The sequence below is a fragment of the Triticum dicoccoides genome, chromosome 5B (assembly GCF_002162155.2).
Source record: "Triticum dicoccoides isolate Atlit2015 ecotype Zavitan chromosome 5B, WEW_v2.0, whole genome shotgun sequence".
In the NCBI taxonomy this organism is placed as follows: Eukaryota; Viridiplantae; Streptophyta; class Magnoliopsida; order Poales; family Poaceae; genus Triticum; species Triticum dicoccoides.
The window spans coordinates 547,077,171-547,101,656 of NC_041389.1; the positions used below are offsets into that span (position 1 = coordinate 547,077,171).

A 24,486-nucleotide genomic window follows, 5' to 3' on the forward strand; every position below is an offset into this window, starting at 1 on the left:
CGTTCGGCCAGAAAAGAGCATTAATCCCGGTTGTATTACGAACCGGGACTAATGTGAGCATTAGTCCCGGTTCGAGCGGCGAGGGCACCGTACAAGCATTACTCCCGGTTCAAATGGGACCTTTAGTACCGGTTCGTGCCACGAACCGGTACTAATGGTGCAATTTTCAAATCATACCCCCCGCCCTGTATCGCCTTTTCAGTTTTGTAAAAAGCAAAAGAAAATGATAAAAACTTCAAAAGTTAAAATCCTTAGAGATGTAGTTATGTTACCACATCTACTAGTTAGGAAAATTTAAAAACTTAAATTTGGACATGTTTTGCAAAAAGTGTAGGGAAAAAGTAAAACGGCTATAACTTTTGCATACGATGTCAGAAAAAAACGTATAATATATCAAAATGTTCAGCACGAAAATCCGCATCTAATTTTGACTCCCTATGGCCTGTTTGCAAATTTTTAGAATCCTCAAATTCTTAAAGGAAAAAAAGTTATGCTCAAATTTCATATTTTTTTTAATTTTCGTTAAATCTGGTCAAACTACTTATCCAAGAAGTATTAGTGTTACTAAATAATTTTTCAATAATATTTGTGTTACTAAATAATTATTACAGTTTTTTAGAATTTGGTCAAATCTGGTCAAACTGTGGTCAGATCTGGTCAAACTATGGTCAAACTACTTATTCAAGAAATATTAGTGTTACTACATAATTATTCAAGAATATTAGTGTTACTAAATAATTATTTCAATTTTTTGAATTTTGGTCAAATCTGATCAAACTGTGGTCAAACTATGGTCAAACTACTTATTGAAGAAATATTAATGTTACTAAATAATTATTGTTTTTAGAATAATAGTTTCAAATTGAAACAGTGAAAAGTGTTACTTCATGCTCAAGCTAAACTCCTGAGGATTAAGAGGATTGACATCTTATTATTGTCAGGAAAACAACAAGTGCAGACTTGGAAAAGAGGGGGAAAGAACCCGAAAGTTAAGCGTGCTCAGGCTGGAGTAGTGAGAGGATGGGTGACCGGCCGGGAAGTTAGATGATTTGGAATGATGATGGGTGATTAGAGATTAGAGGTTAAATTGAGCAGTGATGAGGGGTGATTAGAGATTAAAATGGATAATAATTCAAAAATTTGAAAACCAAAACAAAAAATTAAAAAAATCAATTTTTTAAAAAAAAATCATTTTTTCATAAAAATACCTTTAGTACCGGTTGGTGTTACCGGGACTAAAGGTGGAGCTCCAGACAGCGGCCACGTGGACGGCCTTTAGCCCCGGTTCGTGTAAGAACCGAGACTAAAGGGTGAGGCTTTAGTAACGATCCTTTAGTCCCGGTTCCAGAACCAGGACTAAAGGCCCTTATGAACCGGGACTAAGGGCCCTTTTTCTACTAGTGGACGTCATCAAGTTGAACGTGTGCAAGAACTCGGAGGTGCCGTGATTTCTGTGCTTGATCAGTCGGGCCATGAAGACATACGAGTACATCAACCGCATTGTGCTAACGCTTCCGCTTTCGGTCTACGAGGGTACGTGGACAACACTCTCCCCTCTCGTTGTTATGCATCACCATGATCTTGCGTGTGTGTAGGAATTTTTTTGAAATTACTACGTTCCCCAACAGCGCGTCGGAAGGGAGATGGAGCAACGACAGCCGGGAAGATGGATGGGGAGGCCGAGGCTGTCGGGAGGGAGGAGGGAGTGAGAGGCCGTTCCGCGTGGTTCCTCCAAATCGGAGGTATGAGTGCGTTCCGCATATAGGTGGAATATTCCGTTTCTGAGAACGAGTGGGTTCCGATTCTTATTCCAACCGAACGCGAGAACGAGGTCCAGGGGCGGAATGGGCCCGTCCCATTCCACCCCATGACCAGAAGCAAACACACCCTCAGTACTGGAGGTTACTTCTTTAGTTCTCTTAGAGCATCTCTAGCAGATCGGTATACACTGTCCCGCAAAAATTGGTCTACAGGATACTGCAAAACATTTTTTTCGTTATGACTTTTGCTCTGGCAGAACAAATCCCGTAAAATATTTCATGGTCCGGGTAATATTGCACAAATACCCCAAAAACGCTCGCTAAATTACAATTGGGTTCATCTTCCTCGCCACATCCCCTCTGCGCTTGGGCGAACGCGCTCGGCGGCCATGACCAATGCGCTATGCAGCGGCAGCGGCAGCATGGTGGCCCCTTGCGGGGACTTGGGTGCCACGACCACGAGGAGCAGGCAGCAACAGCTAGCTAGCGGGCGGCAACTAGCTAGCTCGCGGCCGCACCTCGCAGCGGTTGCAGCTCGCGGGGCGGCAGCTAGGGTCCGGTGGTCGCTGGCGTCGAGGCATTCCGGCGAGGTCGCGCTTGGGGAAGACCGTGGCGGGAGCTGAAACTTCCCTCCTGCCAGTTCACTACAAGAAATATGTCAACTTGTGACCACCACTATTGGTCACTGAAAGGTCACAAATTTCCATTTACGACCTTTCTGTGACCAAAAACAGAAGGTCAAAAGCTGGCCGTCGTAAACTGACTATAGCGACCTTTCTTCTGGAATGGTCAAAGACGTTTACGACCAAAATATTCCTACTGTGGCGTTTTGGTCACTAGCAATCTCCCCAGGCCACGTAGGCATCCAGCGTGGCAATCTGATGTGGCACAAGATTCAGCCCGGTCCAATTCGATTTTCTACTTGGGCCGAGCCCAACAATTCGGCCTTTTTACTGTATTTTTTCCTGTGCTTTTATTAGCTACATGAGTCTGGCCCAACAATTCAACCTTATTGATTTCTTTGCGTGGCCCTTTTAATAGGGGATTTTCTTTTTGATCATGTATTTTTCTGGCCCATTTCTTTGCTGGGCCTCTCATGTTCTTCCCTCAAAAATAATTGTCCAATATAACTTGGGCCTAGCCCAGTTCCAAAAAAATTGATCCAATCCAAAAAAAAAATATTATGCCATTGACATTACAACACATCACCACATCACCACAAGTTCTGGTACATTTTCAAAGCAACGTGCAATGTTATTATATTACAACCATTCATTCTAGCAATACTATTTGAGGCTGGCTGGCTGAGCTACTACTGACTGACTGCGGGCTAACTAAGTTTTTACAAACAAAAAACAAATGCTACTGCATTTGCATGGCGCTGCTGAAATACTCCAGGATCATGAAAAAAAAATAGAACTAGCCTATCTGGTACTTCACAGCAACCAAACATGTAATCTGCTTAATGGAAAGATTTCTTCTCCAAGTCCCGCTTCTCCCTTAGCAAGCAATGACAGGCTGATGCAAAACATCTGAGCATTCAAAAGAGAGCAAAAGGTAAGTCACTGATAGAATACAGAGTACTTTTAAAATAAAAAGTGAAGATACACCAGTATATTATCATTCTACTTATTATTATTATTAACCACATCATTCTACTTATCCAGAATATGGTTATTGATCAAAATTGGGAATTGAATTGGCACATATGACAAACTTAGCAGCAAACGAGCATGGAATGTTTCACATACACGACAAGATTTAAAAACCATCATTCAAAGTTACAGCAGATCAAAGTTCCATTTGAGTATATGGAATAACATTCATATTCAATCAATAGTACCTATTAAACTACCAGGTGCAGACACTAGCTATTCATCTTGCCATCTGCTGTAACAGAGCAACTATGTCAAAGTTAATTATGTGTATGTCACATGATACATGCATCAGGCATAAGGACATCAAGCATCAGGCCCATATCTGTTCAGCAAGACAGAGTACATACGTTGGTGTCAATGCAATGGATGGGGCTGCAGTTGAACACTTGAACATATGGTCCGCATCATCATTGACGCTGGACGTCGCACGTACTTGTCCATTTAGAAGTATGCCATGAAAGATGTTACACAAGCAAGTATTAGCATAAAGTAGAGCTTCTATAGTACATGCAAACTTTAGATATGAAGGACCAAGCAAACTATTCTGGAAAATATGTAAAGTTACAGAAAAGCATGTATTTCATTCTGGAAAATATCTGAGCTTAAAGGAACCAGAAATAAAATTTAAAGCACATCAACCTTAACACTAAAAGAAAGTGCACAGAACTAAGCTCATCTATTTCATTGTTTCATACAGGAAGTAGGTGACACAAGAGGCTGCAATAGTTGAGTTTGATTGTTTAGGCAAGATGGCATCTTGTATAAATTATTACGGCATAGTTGCAACTGTTGCTGCAGTCCAACAAAAGATACTAGTGCTTCATGATAAATAGCAGTTTTCTGGTGAAAGCAACACAAAATGAAGGATTCATGATCTACTAATGACTTCTAGCATAGAAAAACACTTATGGCCTAGTAAGCAACAGTATAGCATGCACTTATTAAGTTCTTAACAGAATCAACAAAGGAGCAGCAGGTAGCTGACTTTTGTGCCCTTGACACTGGAGCTCCATGGACCTGAGCTTGGTGGTGACCAATCAACAGTCGCTGCACAAGGAGAGAGAGAGGAAAGCAGAGGTTAATCACGGGTACCTTGGCTTGAATTCAACATCAATTCAACATGAGGGAGGGAGGGATTGCAACAAGGGGGATCGAACCTTGATGATGCGATGATGTTGCTGCTTGTCCTTGTCCTTGCCCCGCCAGGCAGAGGAAGGGAAGCTCCGCTCGATCTAGCCACCGTCTGTGAAGGTCGAGGCCCATGCCCTCTTAGCTGCAAAAACAAACTTTCTCAGTACACACAGCAGGAAACAAGGGGGATCAAAAAACGTAACGCCTGCAAGTAGTACTGCTTTGCTATCAGGTGCAATCACACAATTTTTTTAATTTCTACCATGCTTCCATTTTGCAGCAACCAGAAATCAATTGATTGTGGAGATCTTTCAAAAATTAGTTTAAAGTTCACTAGGCAAGTTACAATCCATCTGTCAAATAAAATCGCTCATCTGCCAGAAGCATAAGCAATCAGACAGATCACACAAATTCAGTATATTATTGTGCAAACAAAAAAATGTTCAGAGTGCCTCCATACACAAATCATAAACATCCTCTTATATTTGACCATTTCCCACATCATTGTAACGTCCCTTACTGAATTTTGGTTCGAAGTGGCCATTTAGAGTGTGCAAACAGAAGGATTTTCTCCCCTCATGCTCTACCTGCCCGCATCAGAGACTCACAATCTGAACGGTCACTGTCATCACACTAGTTTTCAGATTCTCTCACTTGCAACTAGCACAAGAGAGAATTTCATACATCATCAATACAACAGAGCAGCACTAACCAATACACAAAGCATTACATCATATATGATACAGACTACAAGAGGAACAGATCTGAAACCAGTAGTCCCCCATCAATGAAGATTGAATGGACAGAGAAGCAACACTGTCCAAAGTACAGTACCCAGCTAGCCTAAGTTGCTGCCAATAATCCATATTGGTACAACAGCTAGCATCGTTCAGCATATAACACCTACTAATTTTAGCATCGTTCAGCTAAGCAAGGAATCAAACACAACCATCGCACTTGTATCAGGCCCATACTTTATTCAACAGAAGAAGACAATGATGGATGCGCTTGTATCAAGCTAGCCCTCACGGTTGGATGGATGCAAGTGTCCTGCCTGGCATGATTAACCCATTGTCTCTTAACCGACGCCGCCGATTACAGGGGAAAAGAACAAAATCAGGTTGTTTCTAATGCGTGCATACTGACTAACTAAAGAACTGCTCGAGTTTCAGTGGCCAAGAAGAATCGGATTTTGCATCACCAAGAGAGCACAAGGAAAGGGGATTGGCGGGGTTACCTGCCCTGATGCAGATGAACGCCGGAGGAGGAGGCTGCAGGTCCTGGTGGTGAAGCTGGCGCTGATGAAGGCCCGCGTAGAGCGACCCTTGGTGCCGTTGCCCGTCGGAGGTGCGGGGGTCGTGCCGGTGACCCACTGCGGCGGCTAGGGTTCGGACCCGCCATGGTTGTGGATCCCGCCACCATGGCCCCTGCGAGGAGCCCGAGCAGGACCCCACGGGCTTGGCCTTGGATCCGGCCGCGGCAGGAGCGACACGGCCTCCCCTCTCGATCTGGGTGCACGGCCACGGGCCCCCGATCTGGAGCGTAGGGAGATGAAGGAGAGACTAAGGGCGCCGGTGGTGGGGTGGAGGGCAGAGGATGGGCCTCGGGGAGACGAGCTCGCCGCCGGTGGGGTTGGGATTGGGGGAGAGGGAGGAGGTCGGCGGCAGCGGCGATTGGGTGGGACGAGGAGGAGCAAGCCCTGTGTCTTCATTTTTGGGGCCGGTTGGACGCACGCACGCACGCCGGAAGGCGAGGGGAGGGGGATGGCAGAGACGAGGTTGGCGGTGGGTGGGGGCGGCGGTGGTGGGTGGGGATGGTGGTGGTGGCGGAGAGGTCGTGACGAGGGAGAGGACGGCGCGGCAGCCTCGATTGGATCTAGAGAAGGAAAGGGTGGGTGGGTAGGTGGGTTAGGGTTTTGGTCTTTCAGGAGAAGATCCACCGTTGGATGGGCGCGTGATGGATGGCTCAGATCGTGTCCAACTTGGTGATCCGCGTGGACGTGGTTCCTCGATTCTCATTGGTTGGCTCGGGCGCACGCAAATATCAATAATTTGGACCCAAATTTCTGGAAAAAAATTAAATGCCTACAAATCTATGTTGCAAAATTGAACCAAATCAAGGGAGTTTGTTCAAATGATCTCATATTTTGCACAAGGGTGCATCTTGTAATGGCAAACAATGTTGCCTAAGGAAGTTTTCATTTTCTTTGGACGAAAAAACCATTTTCCATTTTTCGAGTGCCCAACAGGAGGTTTTTTTGTGAAGGACCTCCCAAATAATTGTTGCAAAATTGTACCAAATCATTTTTCTAAAATACTAGGCCATATTTAATGCACAATTGACCAAATGGTTAGGTGTAAAAAGTTTTGATCCACCTCTCGTGAAAAAGACAAATTTCCGCCGATTCAGTTGGAAGCGGGTCAAATTTGAACTACAGCTGCCTCATAGTTTGCTATTTATTTTTTCCAAAAATTATTTCTAGGTACATAAGTATCTATTTAATCAGAGAAACACCAAAAAAATTCCAAAATTCAACCACTAGCTAGGAACGGTCATTCCCGCCGTTTTAACCGCATTTTGAAACGGGCATAAAAAATTCAAAAAAATCAAAAAAATTGGGAAACCTTCGCATTGTGTCATTATATGTGGCCAAGTTCCCAGGAAAAATAACAAACTTGTAATATGGCAATTATTTTAAAAAAGTGTTCTCAGAATGAGCTATCATCTCTGAAGATTCATGGCTTACAAGCCAAATGATCAATCTTATGGCCACATTCATGGCATAGTTTATTCAAATGATCTCATATTGTGCACAAGGGTGCATATTGGAATGGCAAACAATGTTGCCTAAGGAAGTTTTCATTTTCGTTGGACGAAAAAACCATTTTCCATTTTGCGAGTGCCCGAAAGGAGGTTTTTTTGTGAAGGAACTACCAAATAATTGTTGCAAAATTGGACCAAATCATTTTTATAAAATACTAGGCCATATTTAATGCACAATTGACAAAATGGTTGGGTGTAAAAATTTTTGATCCACCTCTCGTGAAAAAGACAAATTTTCGCCGATTCATTTGGAAGCGGGTCAAATTTGAACTGCAGCTGCCTCATAGTTTGCTATTTATTTTTTCCAAAAATCATTTCTACGTACATAAGTATCTATTTAATCAGAGAAACACCAAAAAAATTCCAAAATTCAACCACTAGCTAGGAACGGTCATTCCCGCCGTTTTAACCGCATTTTGAAACGGGCATAAAAAATTCAAAAAAAATCAAAAAATTGGGAAACCTTCGCATTGTGTCATTATATGTGGCCAAGTTCCCAGGAAAAATAACAAACTTGTAATACGACAATTATTTTAAAAAAATGTTCTCAGAAATGAGCTATCATCTTTGAAGATTCATGGCTTACAAGCCAAATGATCAATCTTATGGCCACATTCATGGCATAGTTTGTTCAAATGATCTCATATTGTGCACAAGGGTGCATATTGGAATGGCAAACAATGTTGCCTAAGGAAGTTTTCATTTTCGTTGGACGAAAAAATCATTTTCCATTTTTCGAGTGCTCGAAAGGAGGTTTTTTTTGTGAAGGAACTACCAAATAATTGTTGCAAAATTGGACCAAATCATTTTTATAAAATACTAGGCCATATTTAATGCACAATTGACAAAATGGTTGGGTGTAAAAAGTTTTGATCCACCTCTCGTGAAAAAGACAAATTTCCGCCGATTCAGCTGGAAGCGGGTCAAATTTGAACTGCAGCTGCCTCATAGTTTGATATTTATTTTTTCCAAAAATCATTTCTAGTTACATAAGGACCTATTTAATCATAAATACATGGTTTGGTGGCGATACGTTGAGGTTTGGGCGGTGGCCGAGGGCCCCAACTCTAGAGCGCGTAAACTCGCATGCCCGCCACGTGGTCACCGCGTGACCGTGGCGTTGCCATGTGTTCTGGGCGGCCTAGGCATGTCTAGTGGGTTGGTCACTCCCCAGGTTGGTGCTAGGAAGAAAATTACAACATAAGATTCTCACGAGGAGACCAATCGATGCTCAAACATGAATTAGCAGCCAAGTGTTTGATTAGCGGTACGGGAAATGTACATGGCTAATGGGCGTGAGTTTTGGCTGAGGATGATCAGTTACTAAGAAGACCGTCTTCACAAGTTTTCAGCTTAAAAGGAGGAGCCTATGTGGTACTTGCTTTGCAAGCTACCACACTGGACATAAATACGAATGTTGAAGCTCAGCTCAAAATAATGAATGGATTGAGCTGGCATTTGGTGGAGGATGGTTATTTGGGCATAGGAGAGCACTGTAGAAAATGGATACTATTTGGAGATGCCAAAGTGGTACTTCCTTCACAAACTGTTGTTTTGAACAGAATAGGAAAATGAATATTTTTGAATTATTTTTGAACTAGGAAAGGAAGGTTTTTACATATTTGACAAAGATATGACCCAAAGAATTTATGAGATTTTTTGGGGAATTTTGGGAATTACAGAAATATAGGTTGCTTCACAACCTAGGGCAAAACTGCCACATGGACATGACACATAAGCAAAACTGATGAGGTGGCGCCTAGTCATAGCAACCCACCACAATTTACAAGGCTATGACCATCTATATTGGTCGTTAACAACTAGAAATAAGGCAGCGGACTAGCGTTGTTTGCTTTATGACCATTTCGTGTAAGGAAATTATGACCTTTCTGACCAAAATGGTCGCAATGGTTTAGGGTTTGGAGCCCCTCGAACAGCTTTTGACCAATTGGTCTCAAATGGTCATAAATCTATGACCAATTCTTCCAGGGTCACTGACAGAAGGTCATAAGTTGACATATTTCTTGTAGTGGTTGTTTCTATTCTTTGCAGGTCCCTGTAAAAAAGAGCTCAAATCCCGTAGATATGGAGGAAACGGGCTGCGGTTTGAAAGATCCCTAAAAAAATCCAAGATGAATGAATATACGAGATCTATTCAGGCCGACAAATTAGTCTCCGTCCCATAAACCAGCGGTTATTTTACGGGATGGCCCGGTTTGCGAGATCTAATAGAGATGCTCTTATCATGGGAATCGGCAACAGATTTTTGTTTTCTTCCAAATGCTGTCTTGAACAATGCATTGCGTGCATGGGGTTCTATGCTTAGCAGTCCATTGCGTTTTGTTGATGTCCTTTCTGATGATTCGAACTTGGGATCTTCCTTTATAATATTGTAATAAGCTTTGCAATAGACTGCTTTTAATACCATGACAGGGTTGTAACCTTTTAGCAACCTTAAAACTGTTGTTTAGCAAAATCAATATTATACTTCAACTTATTTCTGTTCATCTCTTGTGCAGAGGCATAAATTTTGGCTACTCATGATGAGTCTGTCTTGAGTTGGTGTTTTGCCAATCTTCCAGTGATAAAAGATGATGCTAATCTAGATTGTGATTCATTTGGTGAAGCTCAACTAGCTTCAAATGTGCCGAATGAAGCTAAAGCAAACTATCCATGCCATTTTCTCTCTATCAGCATGCATTCATTACAATAAGCATGTCCATTCTCGGCCTGTTTCCACTTTAAAAGCATCTCCAATAGCAACATGTGTATGTTTGGTTAACTATATTACTAAAAATGGACACACATCAGCTAAGCAGTACTCCCTCCGTCCGGAAATACTTGTCCTAAAAATGGATAAAATGGAGATATCTATAACTAAAATAAGTCTAGATACATCCATTTCTAAGACAAGTATTTCCGGACGGAGGGAGTACAAAGAAAGAACACATCTTCCCAACATCACAATCTCAGACATACCCCCTCAAATCTCACAATAGGGGTGCAAAACTCCAGCCAGGTGCACAACCAAATACGCATGCACCAGTTGTTCATTCAAAGGTGCTTCAGAATGAAAACCAACACCCAAAACTTTCCTCAAAGGAGCTTTCAGAAAACTCACAACACTTCATGTGTGAAAAAACAAAACTTTCAGAAAACCAATACTTACAAAAACAAAAGAAAATATCCCAAAATATTTACAGAACCAGGAGCAGCTGCTAACTAAAGGTGACCAGAACACTGAATCATCTTGACATTTCACAATGATTGCCACGCAAGGATCAAAGGTAAGATTCTGGCAAATAATGAAGCTATGGATGGACAGTATTTCTGTCAACCGATTGAGATTCAGACAACGCACAAATCACAAGAGCCTGGCTCAAAAGTGATCAGAGCAACATGCAGATTCTGCACAATCTTATCCAATAACCAGATAAGATATTGGTTGCTCACAAACTTTCAGAGTGCCACACCAAAATATGGGCTGCTAGAAAAGTAGGTCTATAATAAAATGGTAACTGCATTTCACAAATCAGAAGTACGACCTTCTAGGAATGTAGGTCACTGATGCTGAAATGAGATGCTCAAAGTGGGAAAGTTGGAAAAGGGTAGCAATTCAGTCGAATGGACCAAATTGACTGACGTGCTGCCATTACAGCGATGGACCTTATCTCCAAAGATCCTGTTTTATACTCATATAAAAGCTTTTATATTTTTAGTATTCAAAGATCCAGGGAGTAACATCAAATTCAACCTTAAAAGGTTTTTGTATTAAATATTCACGAATTGCCGATCTTTAAAAACTAGTTTCTTAAACAATTGAAACAAGCAGTCGAGCGCCCTTTTCAGGCTTCTCAAGCAACGCACTGGTAAACAATCTTCTGCAACCAAAAATTTTATACAAAGAAGCAGATGTTCGGCTATGAGATCACATAACCATAACCATATTGTCTTGAGACATCAACATCAAGTAGTCCCTGTTAGTATCATTTGCTTGACAAGGTTATCTCACTTGCTAAAATTAAAACCACAGAAATCACCATGGTCCTTTATGTGCACCAAAAAATTCTCAATATAGGTGAATTGTTCAGATTGTCGCTGTTATCCAGAAAGCTCGACATTTGAATGCCTCCACCCATGCTCCATCACCCTATTCTTGGGTATGGGCCCTGCTACTGAGGAAGTTACCGCTGGCCGCGACATAGCTAACTTGTTCTTTCCATAGCTACTTAGGTACGGGTACCTCACCGTCTAGTTGATCATGTCTCACAAAAACTACCACCAACCAGGAATGGAGGAGTATTATGAATATCACGGTGGGCACCAAAAAAAGTTAGGATGTAAAATACAACTGCGAGAATTACCCAAAAAGCATCGAGCGTCTTCAGATATTAGCCTTCCTCAGGATCTCCGACTTAGAGAACTTCCCCTGCCCCTGAAATTCAAATAAAGTCAGTACAATTAGAACTAATGTTATATTGAATACATTGTTTTGCTGGGCATTACCATCAGCCACTTCACTTGTTTGTCTCCCAGTTTATCAAAGTGCTTTTTAAAGTAAGATGACTTCTTGGCCAGTTTCACATCATAACCTCTAGCATATGAACTTAGTATGCCAACAACCTCGCCCTTTAAGTTGAACACAGCAGCACCAGCAATCTTTTGAAGATGTTCCGCTACCAGTTTTGCTTCATCATCGTTTCTTGGTATGTGAAATAGGACCGTGTTTGTGCAAGTAAATGCAAACAAGTCTGCGGATCCTGGCTGAATAGTTCCCCCCCCCCTACCCATGGAAGTGCAATTATTTAACCTGGAAAGGCTATGAGTTAGTTTTAAGGTGAAGACAGTCCAAAGGGTGACTTTGAAAGTAGAAAAAAACTTACACAACATGTCCATCGAACATAGAAATTCCATCCATATAGGGGAAAAGAGACACCACCTTCTCGCACACATTGTCATTGGGATCCAAATCAGCAAATTGAACAGGAGGCAACGGGTTGTGCATGCGGTCTGTAAACAGGATAGTAATACTGCACCCAGGAAGTTGCCCCACCTTCTGAACAATTGCAGCTTTCTTCTGATTATAAAACTGAACCGATTTGGGCAATTCGGTCAGCGTAGAAGAGTCAACAGATACCAAAGCATGCAATTCTGTTGATCCAATAAGGAGGCCTGTACGGACGGGCCGCATATTAAGCCTTACAACATAAGGTGCAGCTTGAGTAAAAACTGTTTCCAGTACATCTTTTTCAAAAACCTGAAGAAACAATAAACCATCCTGAAATTTTCAACAAATACTGCAAAAAAAAAGGGGTGCAACATTGACATGGACACGTACAAGAGTGGTGTCAGTGGCGGGATCGGGATCCATGGTACTGTGTTAACCAAGACCTGTAATCAAACCGGAAGAATTCAGAACGCGTCTAAAATTCTGCAGAACATGACTATGTGTAGCAACATAGAAAGCCCAGCTGTAGGTCATCAGTGTGACTGTTCAAAGCGTGTTGTTTGAAACAATATCAAAAGCAGACAATTGCAACTAGCTAAAACAGAGCAGGGCAGATAGTAAAAGAGGGAGAAGATAAAAAGGAGGATATTGATTAATATATCATAATTTTACAAAAATAAACCCGTAATGTGGTGTCCATTGGTTCAGCATGCTGCAGTTGATAGAATGATAGTTGGACAACCTCCAATATTACGCAACGTCAGTTTGGGAGCTACTTTACATAAAATAGGTGAAAAGAGAAAGCATTCTTAGGGGGCTATTAACAAAACAAAAAACTTGTTGGCTTATGATGTTACAGCATTTCGGCAGAAACTTGGGGGAAATGCAATATTCCATCTCCCATGCTGGATGCAGATGAAGAGCTATTATGTTTGAAATCCTGAAGCAGATTACCAACTGATAGACTTATCAACAGTAACACGGTCGCAATTTCAGGTATTTAAACAGCCTACAAAGGATGGGAACGGCCCAAATAGATTCCTAATCTGAAACAGCAGTCTATCCCTCATGGAACATTCACCCACCAAACAGTTGACAGGCCAGTCACCCGTTTTATAACATATCAAACTAAAAAACAACAGTCAAAGATTGCCAGAACACATCCAAAACTGCACGGTCACATCTGGAGAAGACATTAGGACCAGACAATCCTAGCAACATAGTGTGATATGCATCCAGGATATCCTTGTCCATCCATTTAATCTCAACAAGCAAACATGTATTCTACGATATGCAAGAAAACATATGTAACGCATTCCTACCATAAGCAAGCAATCAGACGGCACAACTGTTGGAAGAGATTTTGTACTGCTCAGTACACATCTGCGTGAAAAAGAAAAACTAGGTAACGATCCCCAACGAGGGAGGATTTATTTTAAGCACACGCAAGGACAAGGAAGTAATCACCAAAAACAACCCCAAGAGGCTGGACGCTGCGTACCACTGAACACTCTGTGGAGGAGATGCCGGCCAGATAGACGGAATGCTGAGGTGGGAGGAGGAAGCTGCAGGCACAGGAGGGCGGCCGAGATGCGGAACAGGCCGTCGGAGACGGGGCGCTGCGGGTTGGGCGGAGGGAGATCCGGTGAAGGAGGAGACGCGCGATTCCGCCGGAAATGTGCTCGGGGACGACGGCCTCCGGTGCAGAGCGGCCCGCCGGATGCGCCTGTAGCTCCGGTTCGCCGGCGGGAGCGGCGAGCCTCTGTTCCGGCCGGGGGCGACGGCGGAAGCGGAAGATTCTGTTCCGGGCTTGCGGCCTGGGGCGCCGGCGACAGGAGTGAAACCCTAAAGTCGCCTCCGTCTCTCTCCCTCCCTCCCTCCCTCCCTCCCGCGCACAAAGACGAACCCCTTCGTGCAAATTGGGGAGGAAAGGAGGGGCGTTGCTATCTGCCGCTCACCTGGGCCGGCCCAATGAAGCGATCGCAGCGAGCGACCGGGCGCTCGCCAGCGATTTCTTTTTTTCGCTTTAACTTTGAAATAAATGTTCGGGTAATTTTAGGGAGTTATGACATTTTTCCTTAGTTTTGTTATGACATTTTAATTGTTATTGATGTCTTGTGCAACCACATAAAATACTAGAAGTGGTACATTTGAGATTGCATCGCGCAAATAACAGAGGTGGTGATATAAACTCAAGCTGCTTTACTTGGTTGATGGATTCAACTTTTTGTAGCAAATTATTCAGGTCTCTGCTATCATTCATCGATATGGTTTGTAGATAGTGTCAACTTTCTTCCATGTCACAAGAACATAGCTTACAAAAGTGTCTCACATTATGGGACGGAGGTAGTACTTCACTGTTTAGACATGACTCATTTACATTCATCATGCAACACAAAGATGGGACAACTCAAGCAACACAAAGACTGGAGTGGACGTCAGACAGCCAACCAACATGAACACATTATCAATTACCACGAGCAGTAGCAGGACTAAAAAGCACACTGCCTCCTATCCAGCTTGTAGAAATCCATACCACGAGCAGTAGCAGGACTAAAAAGCACACTGCATCCTATCCAGCTTGTAGAAATCCAATGTACTAGGTTCAGGTATATCAGCAGGGAGCACACATGGCTCGGGCAACGGCCACCTGTCATGAGTAAAAAGAAAGTATACAAATAAGTGAAAAGATTTTAAGAAGAATAACCGATGTATACTAGATAGTATAAAACAAATGTAAGAAAGAATACTTGTTGACACCACCCTCGGCATTTCCATGGGACGAACATGTACCAGCCAACAGCCATCTGTTGTTGAGTAACCACATTTCAGAAACCATACAAGTTACTGAACATACATTTATCTGAAAGAATGTACGGTATTGTATGGTATCATGATGAGTAAGAAAGAATACCTCTTTTCGTCACCCTCAACAATAGTATCATCTGACCTAGTCCTACAAGTACACACAATTTCTTTTTACTAAAACGTCTTACATCTGTTTACAGAGGAGTAGATATTTTGCCAGAAAAATACCAAGTGTAAACAAGAAGACATACCATCCTTTATTTAAGTTCAACAAGAGGCGGTGAATAACATCCCTCGGCAGGAACGGAGTTTCTTCCTCATGGTAAAAGTTCATACCAAGAAAATTCCCACCAGTGTCAATAAGTGGGCCCCCAATCCCAGCCTAGCAAAACAAAAGCAACATCATACAAGGCTTATGTTACAATTCCGTTGCTAATAAATTTTCACCGTCTTGAAGATACTGGATAAGTCCAAACGAGATACCTTGGTGATTTTACACGTGGAGACGCATAGTTCTTTGCAATCGAGCTTGCTTCGTTTGCCAATCAACAACTTGCCCTTTGCAGCCATTATACTGTGATAAGTAAAAAGACGCCCCACAGCTATTACACTTTTACATGAGGTAACTAGATGCCTGCTAATTTTTATTTCACGAGGACCCCAGTACCCCATGATGTCAACAAGAGCAACGTTGTAATGTAAATTATAACGGTTCAGTATCCCTACGACTCGAAATTGGTTTGGAAGGCAAACTTCAATCTGCAATAATAAGGTCATGTTAACCAGTATCCTAAATGGAAAGGAAAAAAGACAAAAAATAGCAGTAACAACCCTCAGGTTATCATCAATCCTGTTTGCATCACCAGAAACTCTAACCAAACTTGCTGAAGTCAGAATTGTTGCAGAGCATGCATTGCACTTTATAAATACACCAGTGCAAGCAAAGAATTTTGCGACTCCTACACAGATAATCATTCAGTTATTAATCATCACCCACTTATTAAAACATGGAAAAGTAATGACTACAACAGAACCATCACCATTGAATGAAGCAAGTGAGACAACACTTCGAGACATTTTTGAAGCAACGCCTTTGGGTAGTTTACTCCAGATATCGTCGACGAAATTTGCTTCAAGAAAATGAATCTTACGCTTGCCTAGCACGATACACAAGTTAAAATTGCTTGATAAAGTATTAAAAGTATGCATGTGAAACATAAGGAACTACTCAGCAACACAGGTACAGTGTATGCTAGTTGCAAGGTCCACGAAGTTAGCAGACGGTATCCCAATAATCACCCAGTTAAATCGTTTAAAATTCAAATTGACAATCTCCCAGTTAGGTTGTTTATCAACTAAAATTGGGAGATATCTTTCAGCTTGGCCATGTAACCAATTAGAGCTGAAACCTTCGATTGGTTATTTGTTGGATTGTTAGACTTCTATACAAGGAGGACCCACTATGAGGAACTATCTAAGCAAGAGGAAATGATTCTGATTTCCCATCTCGTCGAAAAGGCACAGCCACGCCTCTTGCGTCCAGGGGCTGCATTATGCTGGACATAAGGTCAATATCCTATGAAATAATTTTGCTCACCTCCTGGAATGCTGCAAAGTAGTTGTTTCATCTCACTTTCGATTCCCGGTTCTTCAGCATCATCAATCTCTTCCTTAGCTCTAACACTGCAGCACAATGTAGAAAGCTCACTGTGATAAATCCACAAAGACAAGATGCCAAAGACCATACGGAAACTGAGCTATTAAACAAGGGAAATACAGAACAAGGGAGCAAATTAGTTACAGAAATTTCACAGCAGAGAAATTTCTGAAAATCTTAAACAATTTCCCCACGGGTCTTCTTAAATGTAAGTTCGAGTGTACCAGAAATATATATTAATGCCAGCATTAAAATAACGACCTTAATTTAGTACAGTACAGACTTAAATTATTAAGAAAAAACACACAAGTATAAAAAATACTAGTGGGGCAGTTTTTGGGAATAAACTCATCAACATCAGAAGCTGCTGTTTGGCTTTCAGAATGATACACCTTACACAAACTCAAATTTAAAAAAAAGGGAGTAGTACAGGATGCAGTCAGAGAGACGCATGGACAGGCCAAACAGAGAAGGGTGGTTCATGAATACTGAAAGTGTACATACCTGACCATCCTGTAATACTCCAAGAATTGAAGGATTTGCTCCCTTCGCACGTAGGGGGTCTTTTTCCTTCTGGTACGAGAGCAGTTCATCCCAACAAAGTTACCATCAAAATCAACAAGGGGGCCTCCAATCCCAGCCTAGCACAAAAGTGACAATGAAGTTACACAGGGAAAATGCTATTCATCATGTCTGAAACTAAGGATATGTGTCAGTGCATACAATGATAGAATATGCTATAAAGCCACTGATACCAACAGACAGATATTTGTTTCAACTGTACAACAGGAGCTCACCTTGTTGATCTGGCATGTGCTGAACATTGTCTCACTGGTTAAAGCGCTTAGAGAGGCAAGATCTACTCCGCTTGTGGCCCCTAAAAGTCCTGAACTGAAATTGCGCCATACAGCTGCTACCTTCCTATAAGGTTCAAACTGCATGTCACAATCAAGACTTATACGCGCGGCATCAAATACAGACAAGTCCTTGACATTGACGATGAAAAAATCAACATATCTCTCAGGATGCTCTATCCAGCCAGTGACAGTCCGACCATTCGGAACGTGCACTTCAATCTGAAATGAGCGCAAGGCGAATTAATGATTACAGGGGCATTATATTAGCATAATAATAATAATCCAGGAAAGAAGTAGAAGAAAAAGTTACCGTCAAATTTTCAGTGATCTTCCTTGTAGGCCAAGTAAGTGGAATCAAAAGTCTCGATGTCAGGAAACTTGTAGCATCAGGGCATGAGGTTTCGATGCATATGCCTGTGCATTCCCCTAACTTGGTATCACCTACAGAGGAAAAATAAAACGCCCAAACTGAATAGCTAAAAACAGGTAATATGAGAAAATATTAGCAGTATAATCACCAACCATGGAATGAGGCGAGCGACACAACACTCCTACACAATCTTGAAACTACTTGCTCACTGAGTTGACTCAACGCGCCTGGACTGGGTTCCCTCGAGCTGTCCGATCTTGCTGAGGAGGTACCATCTAAAGCTAGTAGGAATAAAATCATGTGTGATACACTCCATAGAACGGTCAATTATCAATACTCAGGAAAAGGGAGACAAAATGGACTCACTTGGCCTAATTACTTTCTTGCAAGGACGTTGTTTCTCATGGACTCCCATCCTGCGCTTGTTTTTCATCATCATTTCAAGCAGGCCTGAACAGCAAGGAACAAAACCCAACTATTACTGATTGACCACACAACTGGATGGATATGGTTGGCAAACAAATTAGAGGGGTCCAATAGATCGGCGGAGGAAACTAGGAAAAGGTCACCTTACAAACGGCGTTGGAGTTGTGCGGCCCAATCGCTCTGAGGAACTGGTGGGTTGAAGTATCCATATACAGCCAAGAAAGATATATGAGCAATTAACAGTAGGGCTTAGATTAGCAAAGCTAACAAGCAGCTGAGTTTGCTACTTCTATAATAAGAAGGCATACAGTTCTAATCTACTATTTGCTACATTTTCTGAGACGACACATGTAGGAGGAATAAGCACCCTGACCCATGGCACTCAAGTGTTTGTGGTGTGGACATGTGGTAAACTAATTGAAAGAGTAAACAGAGGCCCAAAAAAAACTGAAAATACCTATATAAACAGAGGTCAACCGTTTACATATACGGGTATGTCGTAACTTTGCATATGATCATCAATGCTTCATTTTGCCACCGAATTGGAGTTAACTCAGAAAGATAATCATAAGTCATATACATGCATGCATCATCATTGTGAGTGTCCTCAAATTGCAAAAGAAAAAACACGCATATCTCATCATAGCTCGATGGAATGAGACATACCCAAAATAGCGAGACACGCATCCTTCATGAGCTTACATATACATGCGTAGCTTTTCCTTATCGCCCATGCCCATGTACGGAGGAACAATTGTCTACTTATGTACAAGGTTTCTAATAATCGAGCCCTAATTAAGCTGATGTAGCGTACAAGGTAGCTAGTTCAGTTTGTTAGATGACCAAAATGCTTTGCAAGTGCTGAAATACAGAACAGATCAACAGTTCAATACTGAAAACCTTTTGAACTATTTCAAAGGTGTCCATCAAGCAAACATTCTAAAGATAGATAAATGCACTGCTAGCAACAACATTTATTTGTGAGAAAAGATGCTTGCATTAGAGGCCTTCTCCCAACTGAGCCCACCAGTATAGTGTTTTCCATAGCTCATTACATATGTTTTCTCTGGTCTAATTTACTAAGTAATTGCAATTAGTATAGGCACTTGTACTAGTCGTTAATTACAACGAGACAAGCACCAAAAGATGAATAAAAACATGAAGGGAATCAAATATGTTTGATATGTTCAACCTATGTGTGTATGTGGAGAGACAAAGACACTACCTGACTTGCAGGTGGAGGAGACGCCCGCCGGGAAGTGCAGTGGGGTAGGAGAGGTCTCGGGAGTGGAGTGGAGTGCCGAGGTGGAGCTCGGTGGTGCCTTGCCCTTGCTCGTGCCACCGGGGACCAAGGTGGACCGGCACGGAGAGGCAGCACGCCAACGGCCTGGGTCCGTCACGCGGGCCTAGCCAGCCGTCGCCTCGAGCCACAGGATCCGCCGGAGAGGAGGGGATTCCTCCCTGTACAGGAGAAGGTGGAGCGAGGGGAGCTCGTGGAGGTTGGTGCTATCGGCGGGGAGGAGTGGCAACGACCGAAATCGGCCGGCGGTGAGGAAGGGGATCGGGCTGAGGGAGAGAGAGAACGGGGAAGGAGGCTATGTGAGGTTAGGGTTGGGCCGGTCTTTTAGTTTTCTTTCGTGCGTTTTTTTTTAGAAGAAGTTTTCTTTTTGCACCGGTGATGATGGGAGGCCTCGTCGGACTGAGCCACGCTGGGCCTGCCAAATCCTATTTCGCGCCCTCAGCGCCAAATACAGTATTAATGGTACAGGGCCCACATTCGCCTTTTTTCCTTTTCTAAAAGGATGCAAAAAACTACTACGAGAGGATTCGAACCCACGCGAGGAGCGTTACAGTGTGACACGCTATAACCACCCCGCCACTCGAAGTTCTGTTTGTCAACTTCGTTTTCTAATCCCTTTTGTTTTTTTGTTTTTCTTCCTTCTTTTCTTTTTCTTTTTATATATTTTTTCTTTTTTTTTTCTAATCGATGAAAAAGCTCACCGGATTTCATGAACTATTTTTTCAACTTTCAATGAACTGTTTTTCAAGTTCAATGAACTTTTTCCCAAATTCAATGAACTTTTTTCAGATGCAATGAACTTTTTTCCAAATTCAATGAACTTTTTTTTCAAATTTGGTGAACTTTTTTGCAAACGCAACAATTTTTTTCAAAATTCTATGAATTTTTTCAAATTCGATGAACTCTTTTTTAAGTCGATGAACTTTTTTTCAAATTTGTTGAACTTTTTTCAATTTTCGATGAACTGTTTTTCAAATTTGATGATTTTTTTTCAGTAAATCGATGATTTGTTTTTTCCTGAACGAACAGCACAATACAGCCGGAAAAAAACAAATGCGAGCGTGTTGATCTTTTTTTTAGGGGGGCGAGCATGTTGATCGAGCGAACGAAGCGAGCGACGGGTTTTTTTTAGGTTAGCCAATGAAGCGAGCGACGGGTTATTGGGCCGGCCCACGAAGGGGAAGTGCGTGCGCGCCGGTTGCTGGAAGTGGCGCTGAAGGCGCCGACGAGGACGTCTCGCTGGGCCTCCCATCATCACCAGTGCAAAAAAGAAATACGCGTCCTGAGGCATTACTGGGCCGGCCCATCTATATCTCACGTACGCGATTCCTTTTGTTTTAGGGTAAATGCCGCCGCTTTTATTCAACTAAGAGTCTGCAAAATTCGGAATGTCATCCGAGATTACACCCAAAATGCAGTCTGGGGGCATCCCCAACCAAACCTTACAAAGTTCATCTCCTACTCCTACTCTAGCCAACTCATGCGTCGCGGCATTCGCAGACCGTCGAACCCAGGTTACCTTCACTCCTTGCTTTGTCTCCATCATTTTGCTTTATGTCGTGAATCCACGGACCAACTGTCGAGAAGTTCGTGCCGCTTTGGTTGATCATCTGGACAGCTCTTAAACTATCCAGCTCGATGTGAATCTTCTGGACGCCGATCTTCTCAGCCACCTGAAGCCCCCTCCTGCAAGCAAGAACTTCTGCTGCTTCCGCATCTACTATGCTCGGAAAGAGATGACACGCTCCTGCCAGAAAAGCTCCATTACAGTCCCTGAGAACAGCTCCACCTTCCGCCTTGTCGCCCACTTTGGACACTGCACCATCACAATTGAGTTTGATCCATCCCTCCTCCGGTGGAGACCATTTCTGAAAGTCTTTCGGCTCGCTCACCTAAATCTTTGGCTGATGGGAGTTTGTCCATTACGTCATGTGCGTGTGGATTGCCTCCATTATCGCATGTGGGTGCTGAATCTTGACTCCATCCCTCGCCTCATTTCTAGCTAACCATAAACCATATGTCGCCTGGATCATAGCTTCTTTCTCGTCGTCGGTTGCACCGGAGAACCAACTCAATAGCCAACGAGCTAGGGCGCCCTGGGTATCTATCTGACACGGTGGCGCCGCCACCGTAATACCTTTTTCTGAGCGCAACAGCTGCCGGAATTGAATGGAATGTTGACATACCCAAAAACGATGAAGGATAGTTTCTTCTCTGCCGCATGCAACACAAAAACACCCGGTTTGATCCGTCTCCGATGTAGTTCTGATCCTACAGCAAGACCGTTCCGAATCATTCTCCACATATGGATCTTCGCTTTAGGTGGCGCGCTAGTATCCCACATCGCCAAAAAGCCCTTGTGCTTCTGAACCAAGTTGGACGACTCCTGTTGCCTCAATAGCGCCTTCCTCTTTGACATCCAGAGGTGGTAGGCTGACCTAACGCTGAATGTGTCGTTCTTGGTGTAGTTCCACGCCAGGTAATCCTGACTACCAGGACCACCTACCGCAACCTGCGCTATATCATATGCATCCGAGTCAGAGAACATGGTCGCCAGCTTGCCACGATCCCAGTTTGTCCCGCTACTGTCCAGAAGGTGTGCAACCTTGTTCATTCCAGGAACATATAGCTGACCCAGTGGTCGCAGATGTCCTTGCCGAGGTATCCAGTTATCATGGTGTATGTTGATTCTAGTGCCATCACCCACACGCCAAACCAGCCCCTCCCGAAGGAGATCTCTTCCATGTAGCATGCTCCTATACGTGAAGGAAGAGTTGGACGGGCATGTGGCACTCAAAATTGACTCGTCTTTGAAGTAGCGTGCTTTAAGAACTCAAGCACAGAGAGAGGATGGGGTGGTGAGAACCCTCCAAGCTTGCTTTGCCAAGAGCGCTTGGTTAAACCCCTCTGGATTTCTAAACCCCATACCTCCTTCTCTCTTTGATTCACACATCTTCTCCCAGGATATCCTGTTGGGGAACGTTGCAGAAAATTAAAATTTTTCCTACGGTTTCACCAAGATCCATCTATGAGTTCATCTAAGCAACGAGTCAAGGGAATGAGTTTGCATCTACATACCACTTGTAGATCGCGTACGGAAGCGTTCGAGGGAGCGGTGATGATGGAGTCGTACTCGACGTGATTCAGATCACCGATGACCAAGTGCTGAAAGGACAGCACCTCCGCGTTTAACACACATACTGTACGGGCGACGTCTCCTCCGTCTTGATCCAGCAAGGAGGAAGGATAGGTTGAGGAAGACAGCTACACCGGCAGCACGACGGCGTGGTGTTGGTGGAGAAGCAGCACTCCGACAGGGCTTCGCTAAGCTCGTGACGGAGAAAGAGAGGTGTTGGGGAGGGGAGGGGCTGCGCCTTGGCTTGGGGGTGTGCAGCCCTCCCCTCACCCCTCTATTTATAGGGGAAGGGGCAAGGGGGGCCGGCCCCCTCTAGATGGGATCTAGAGGGGGGCGGCGGCCAGGGAGGGGGGACTTGCCCCCCAAGCAAAGGGGGGCGCCCCCTCTAGGGTTCCCCCCCCCCAACCCTAGGCACATGGGCCCAAGGGGGGGGGCGCCCAGCCCTCCAGGGGCTGGCTCCTGCCCCATGCAGCCCATGTGGCCCCCCGGGAGGGGTGGCCCCTCCCGGTGGACCCCCGAAACCCTTCCGGTGGCCCCGGGACAATACCGATATGCCCCCGAAACTTTCCGGTGTCCGTTTGACAACTTCCCATATATAAATCTTTACCTCCGGACCCTTCCGGAACTCCACGTGACGTCCGGGATCTCATCCGGGACTCCTAACAACATTCGGTAATCACATACAAGTCTTCCTAATAACCCTAGCGTCACTGAACCTTAAGTGTGTAGACCCTACGGGTTCGGGAGACATGCAGACATGACCGAGACGGCTCTCAGGTCAATAACCAATAGCGGGATCTGGATACCCATGTTGGCTCCCACATGCTCCTCGATGATGTCATCGGATGAACCACGATGTCGAGGATTCAAGCAACCCCGTATACTATTCCCTTTGTCAATCGGTACGTTACATGCCCGAGACTCGATCGTCGGTATCCCAATACCTCGTTCAGTCTCGTCACCGGCAAGTCACTTTACTTGTACCGTAATGCATGATCCCGTGACCAAGCACTTGGTCACTTTGAGCTCATTATGATGATGCATTACCGAGTGGGCCCAAAGATACCTCTTCGTCATACGGAGTGACAAATCCCAGTCTCGATCCGTGTCAACCCAACAGACACTTTTGGAGATACCTGTAGTGTACCTTTATAGTCACCCAGTTACGTTGTGACGTTTGGTACATCCAAAGCACTCCTACGGTATCCGGGAGTTACACGATCTCATGGTCTAAGGAAGAGATACTTGACATTGAAAAACTCTAGCAAAACGAACTACACGATCTTGTTCTATGCTTAGGATTGGGTCTTGTCCATCACATTATTCTCCTAATGATGTGATCCCGTTGTCAATGACATCCAATGTCCATAGTCAGGAAACCATGACTATCTGTTGACCAACGAGCTAGTCAACTAGAGGCTCACCAGGAACGTATTGTGGTCTATGTATTCACACACGTATTACGATTTCCGGATAATACAATTATAGCATGAATAAAAGACAATTATCATGAACAAGGAAATATAATAGTAATGCTTTTATTATTGCCTCTAGGGCATATTTCCAACAGTCTCCCACTTGCACTAGAGTCAATAATCTAGTTACATTGTGA

General features: G+C 43.5%; 2 protein-coding genes across 7 annotated transcripts; both read right to left on the reverse strand.

The window, feature by feature from the left end:
* Positions 1-11,287: 11,287 nt before the first annotated feature.
* On the reverse strand, positions 11,288-14,178 carry LOC119306087. Of its 2 annotated transcripts, XM_037582421.1 has the most exons (6): positions 13,822-14,178; positions 12,711-12,763; positions 12,256-12,629; positions 11,879-12,182; positions 11,737-11,807; positions 11,288-11,647 (listed from the first exon to the last, which is right to left on the reverse strand). In XM_037582421.1, exons 2-5 carry the CDS (start codon positions 12,741-12,743, stop codon positions 11,757-11,759), a joined length of 762 nt encoding a protein of 253 aa, XP_037438318.1. In that variant the 5' UTR covers positions 12,744-12,763; positions 13,822-14,178; the 3' UTR covers positions 11,288-11,647; positions 11,737-11,756. The 2 variants fall into 2 exon arrangements, with proteins under 2 accessions (XP_037438318.1, XP_037438316.1); XM_037582419.1 differs by having other exon boundaries at positions 11,288-11,807.
* Positions 14,179-14,544: 366 nt separating this feature from the next.
* LOC119311496 lies at positions 14,545-20,065 on the reverse strand. 5 transcript variants are annotated; one of them, XM_037587126.1, is made up of 16 exons: positions 19,664-20,065; positions 18,582-18,626; positions 18,379-18,462; positions 18,165-18,293; positions 17,953-18,083; positions 17,583-17,861; positions 17,290-17,426; positions 16,726-16,811; positions 16,169-16,285; positions 15,960-16,087; positions 15,612-15,887; positions 15,380-15,510; positions 15,235-15,276; positions 15,071-15,127; positions 14,890-14,970; positions 14,545-14,828 (listed from the first exon to the last, which is right to left on the reverse strand). In XM_037587126.1, the coding sequence occupies exons 3-16, from the start codon at positions 18,449-18,451 to the stop codon at positions 14,813-14,815; spliced, it is 1,683 nt and encodes a 560-aa protein (XP_037443023.1). In that variant the 5' UTR covers positions 18,452-18,462; positions 18,582-18,626; positions 19,664-20,065; the 3' UTR covers positions 14,545-14,812. The 5 variants fall into 5 exon arrangements, with proteins under 5 accessions (XP_037443023.1, XP_037443024.1, XP_037443021.1 ...); XM_037587127.1 differs by having other exon boundaries at positions 14,545-14,970; positions 18,165-18,287; XM_037587124.1 differs by having other exon boundaries at positions 14,545-14,970.
* Positions 20,066-24,486: the final 4,421 nt, after the last annotated feature.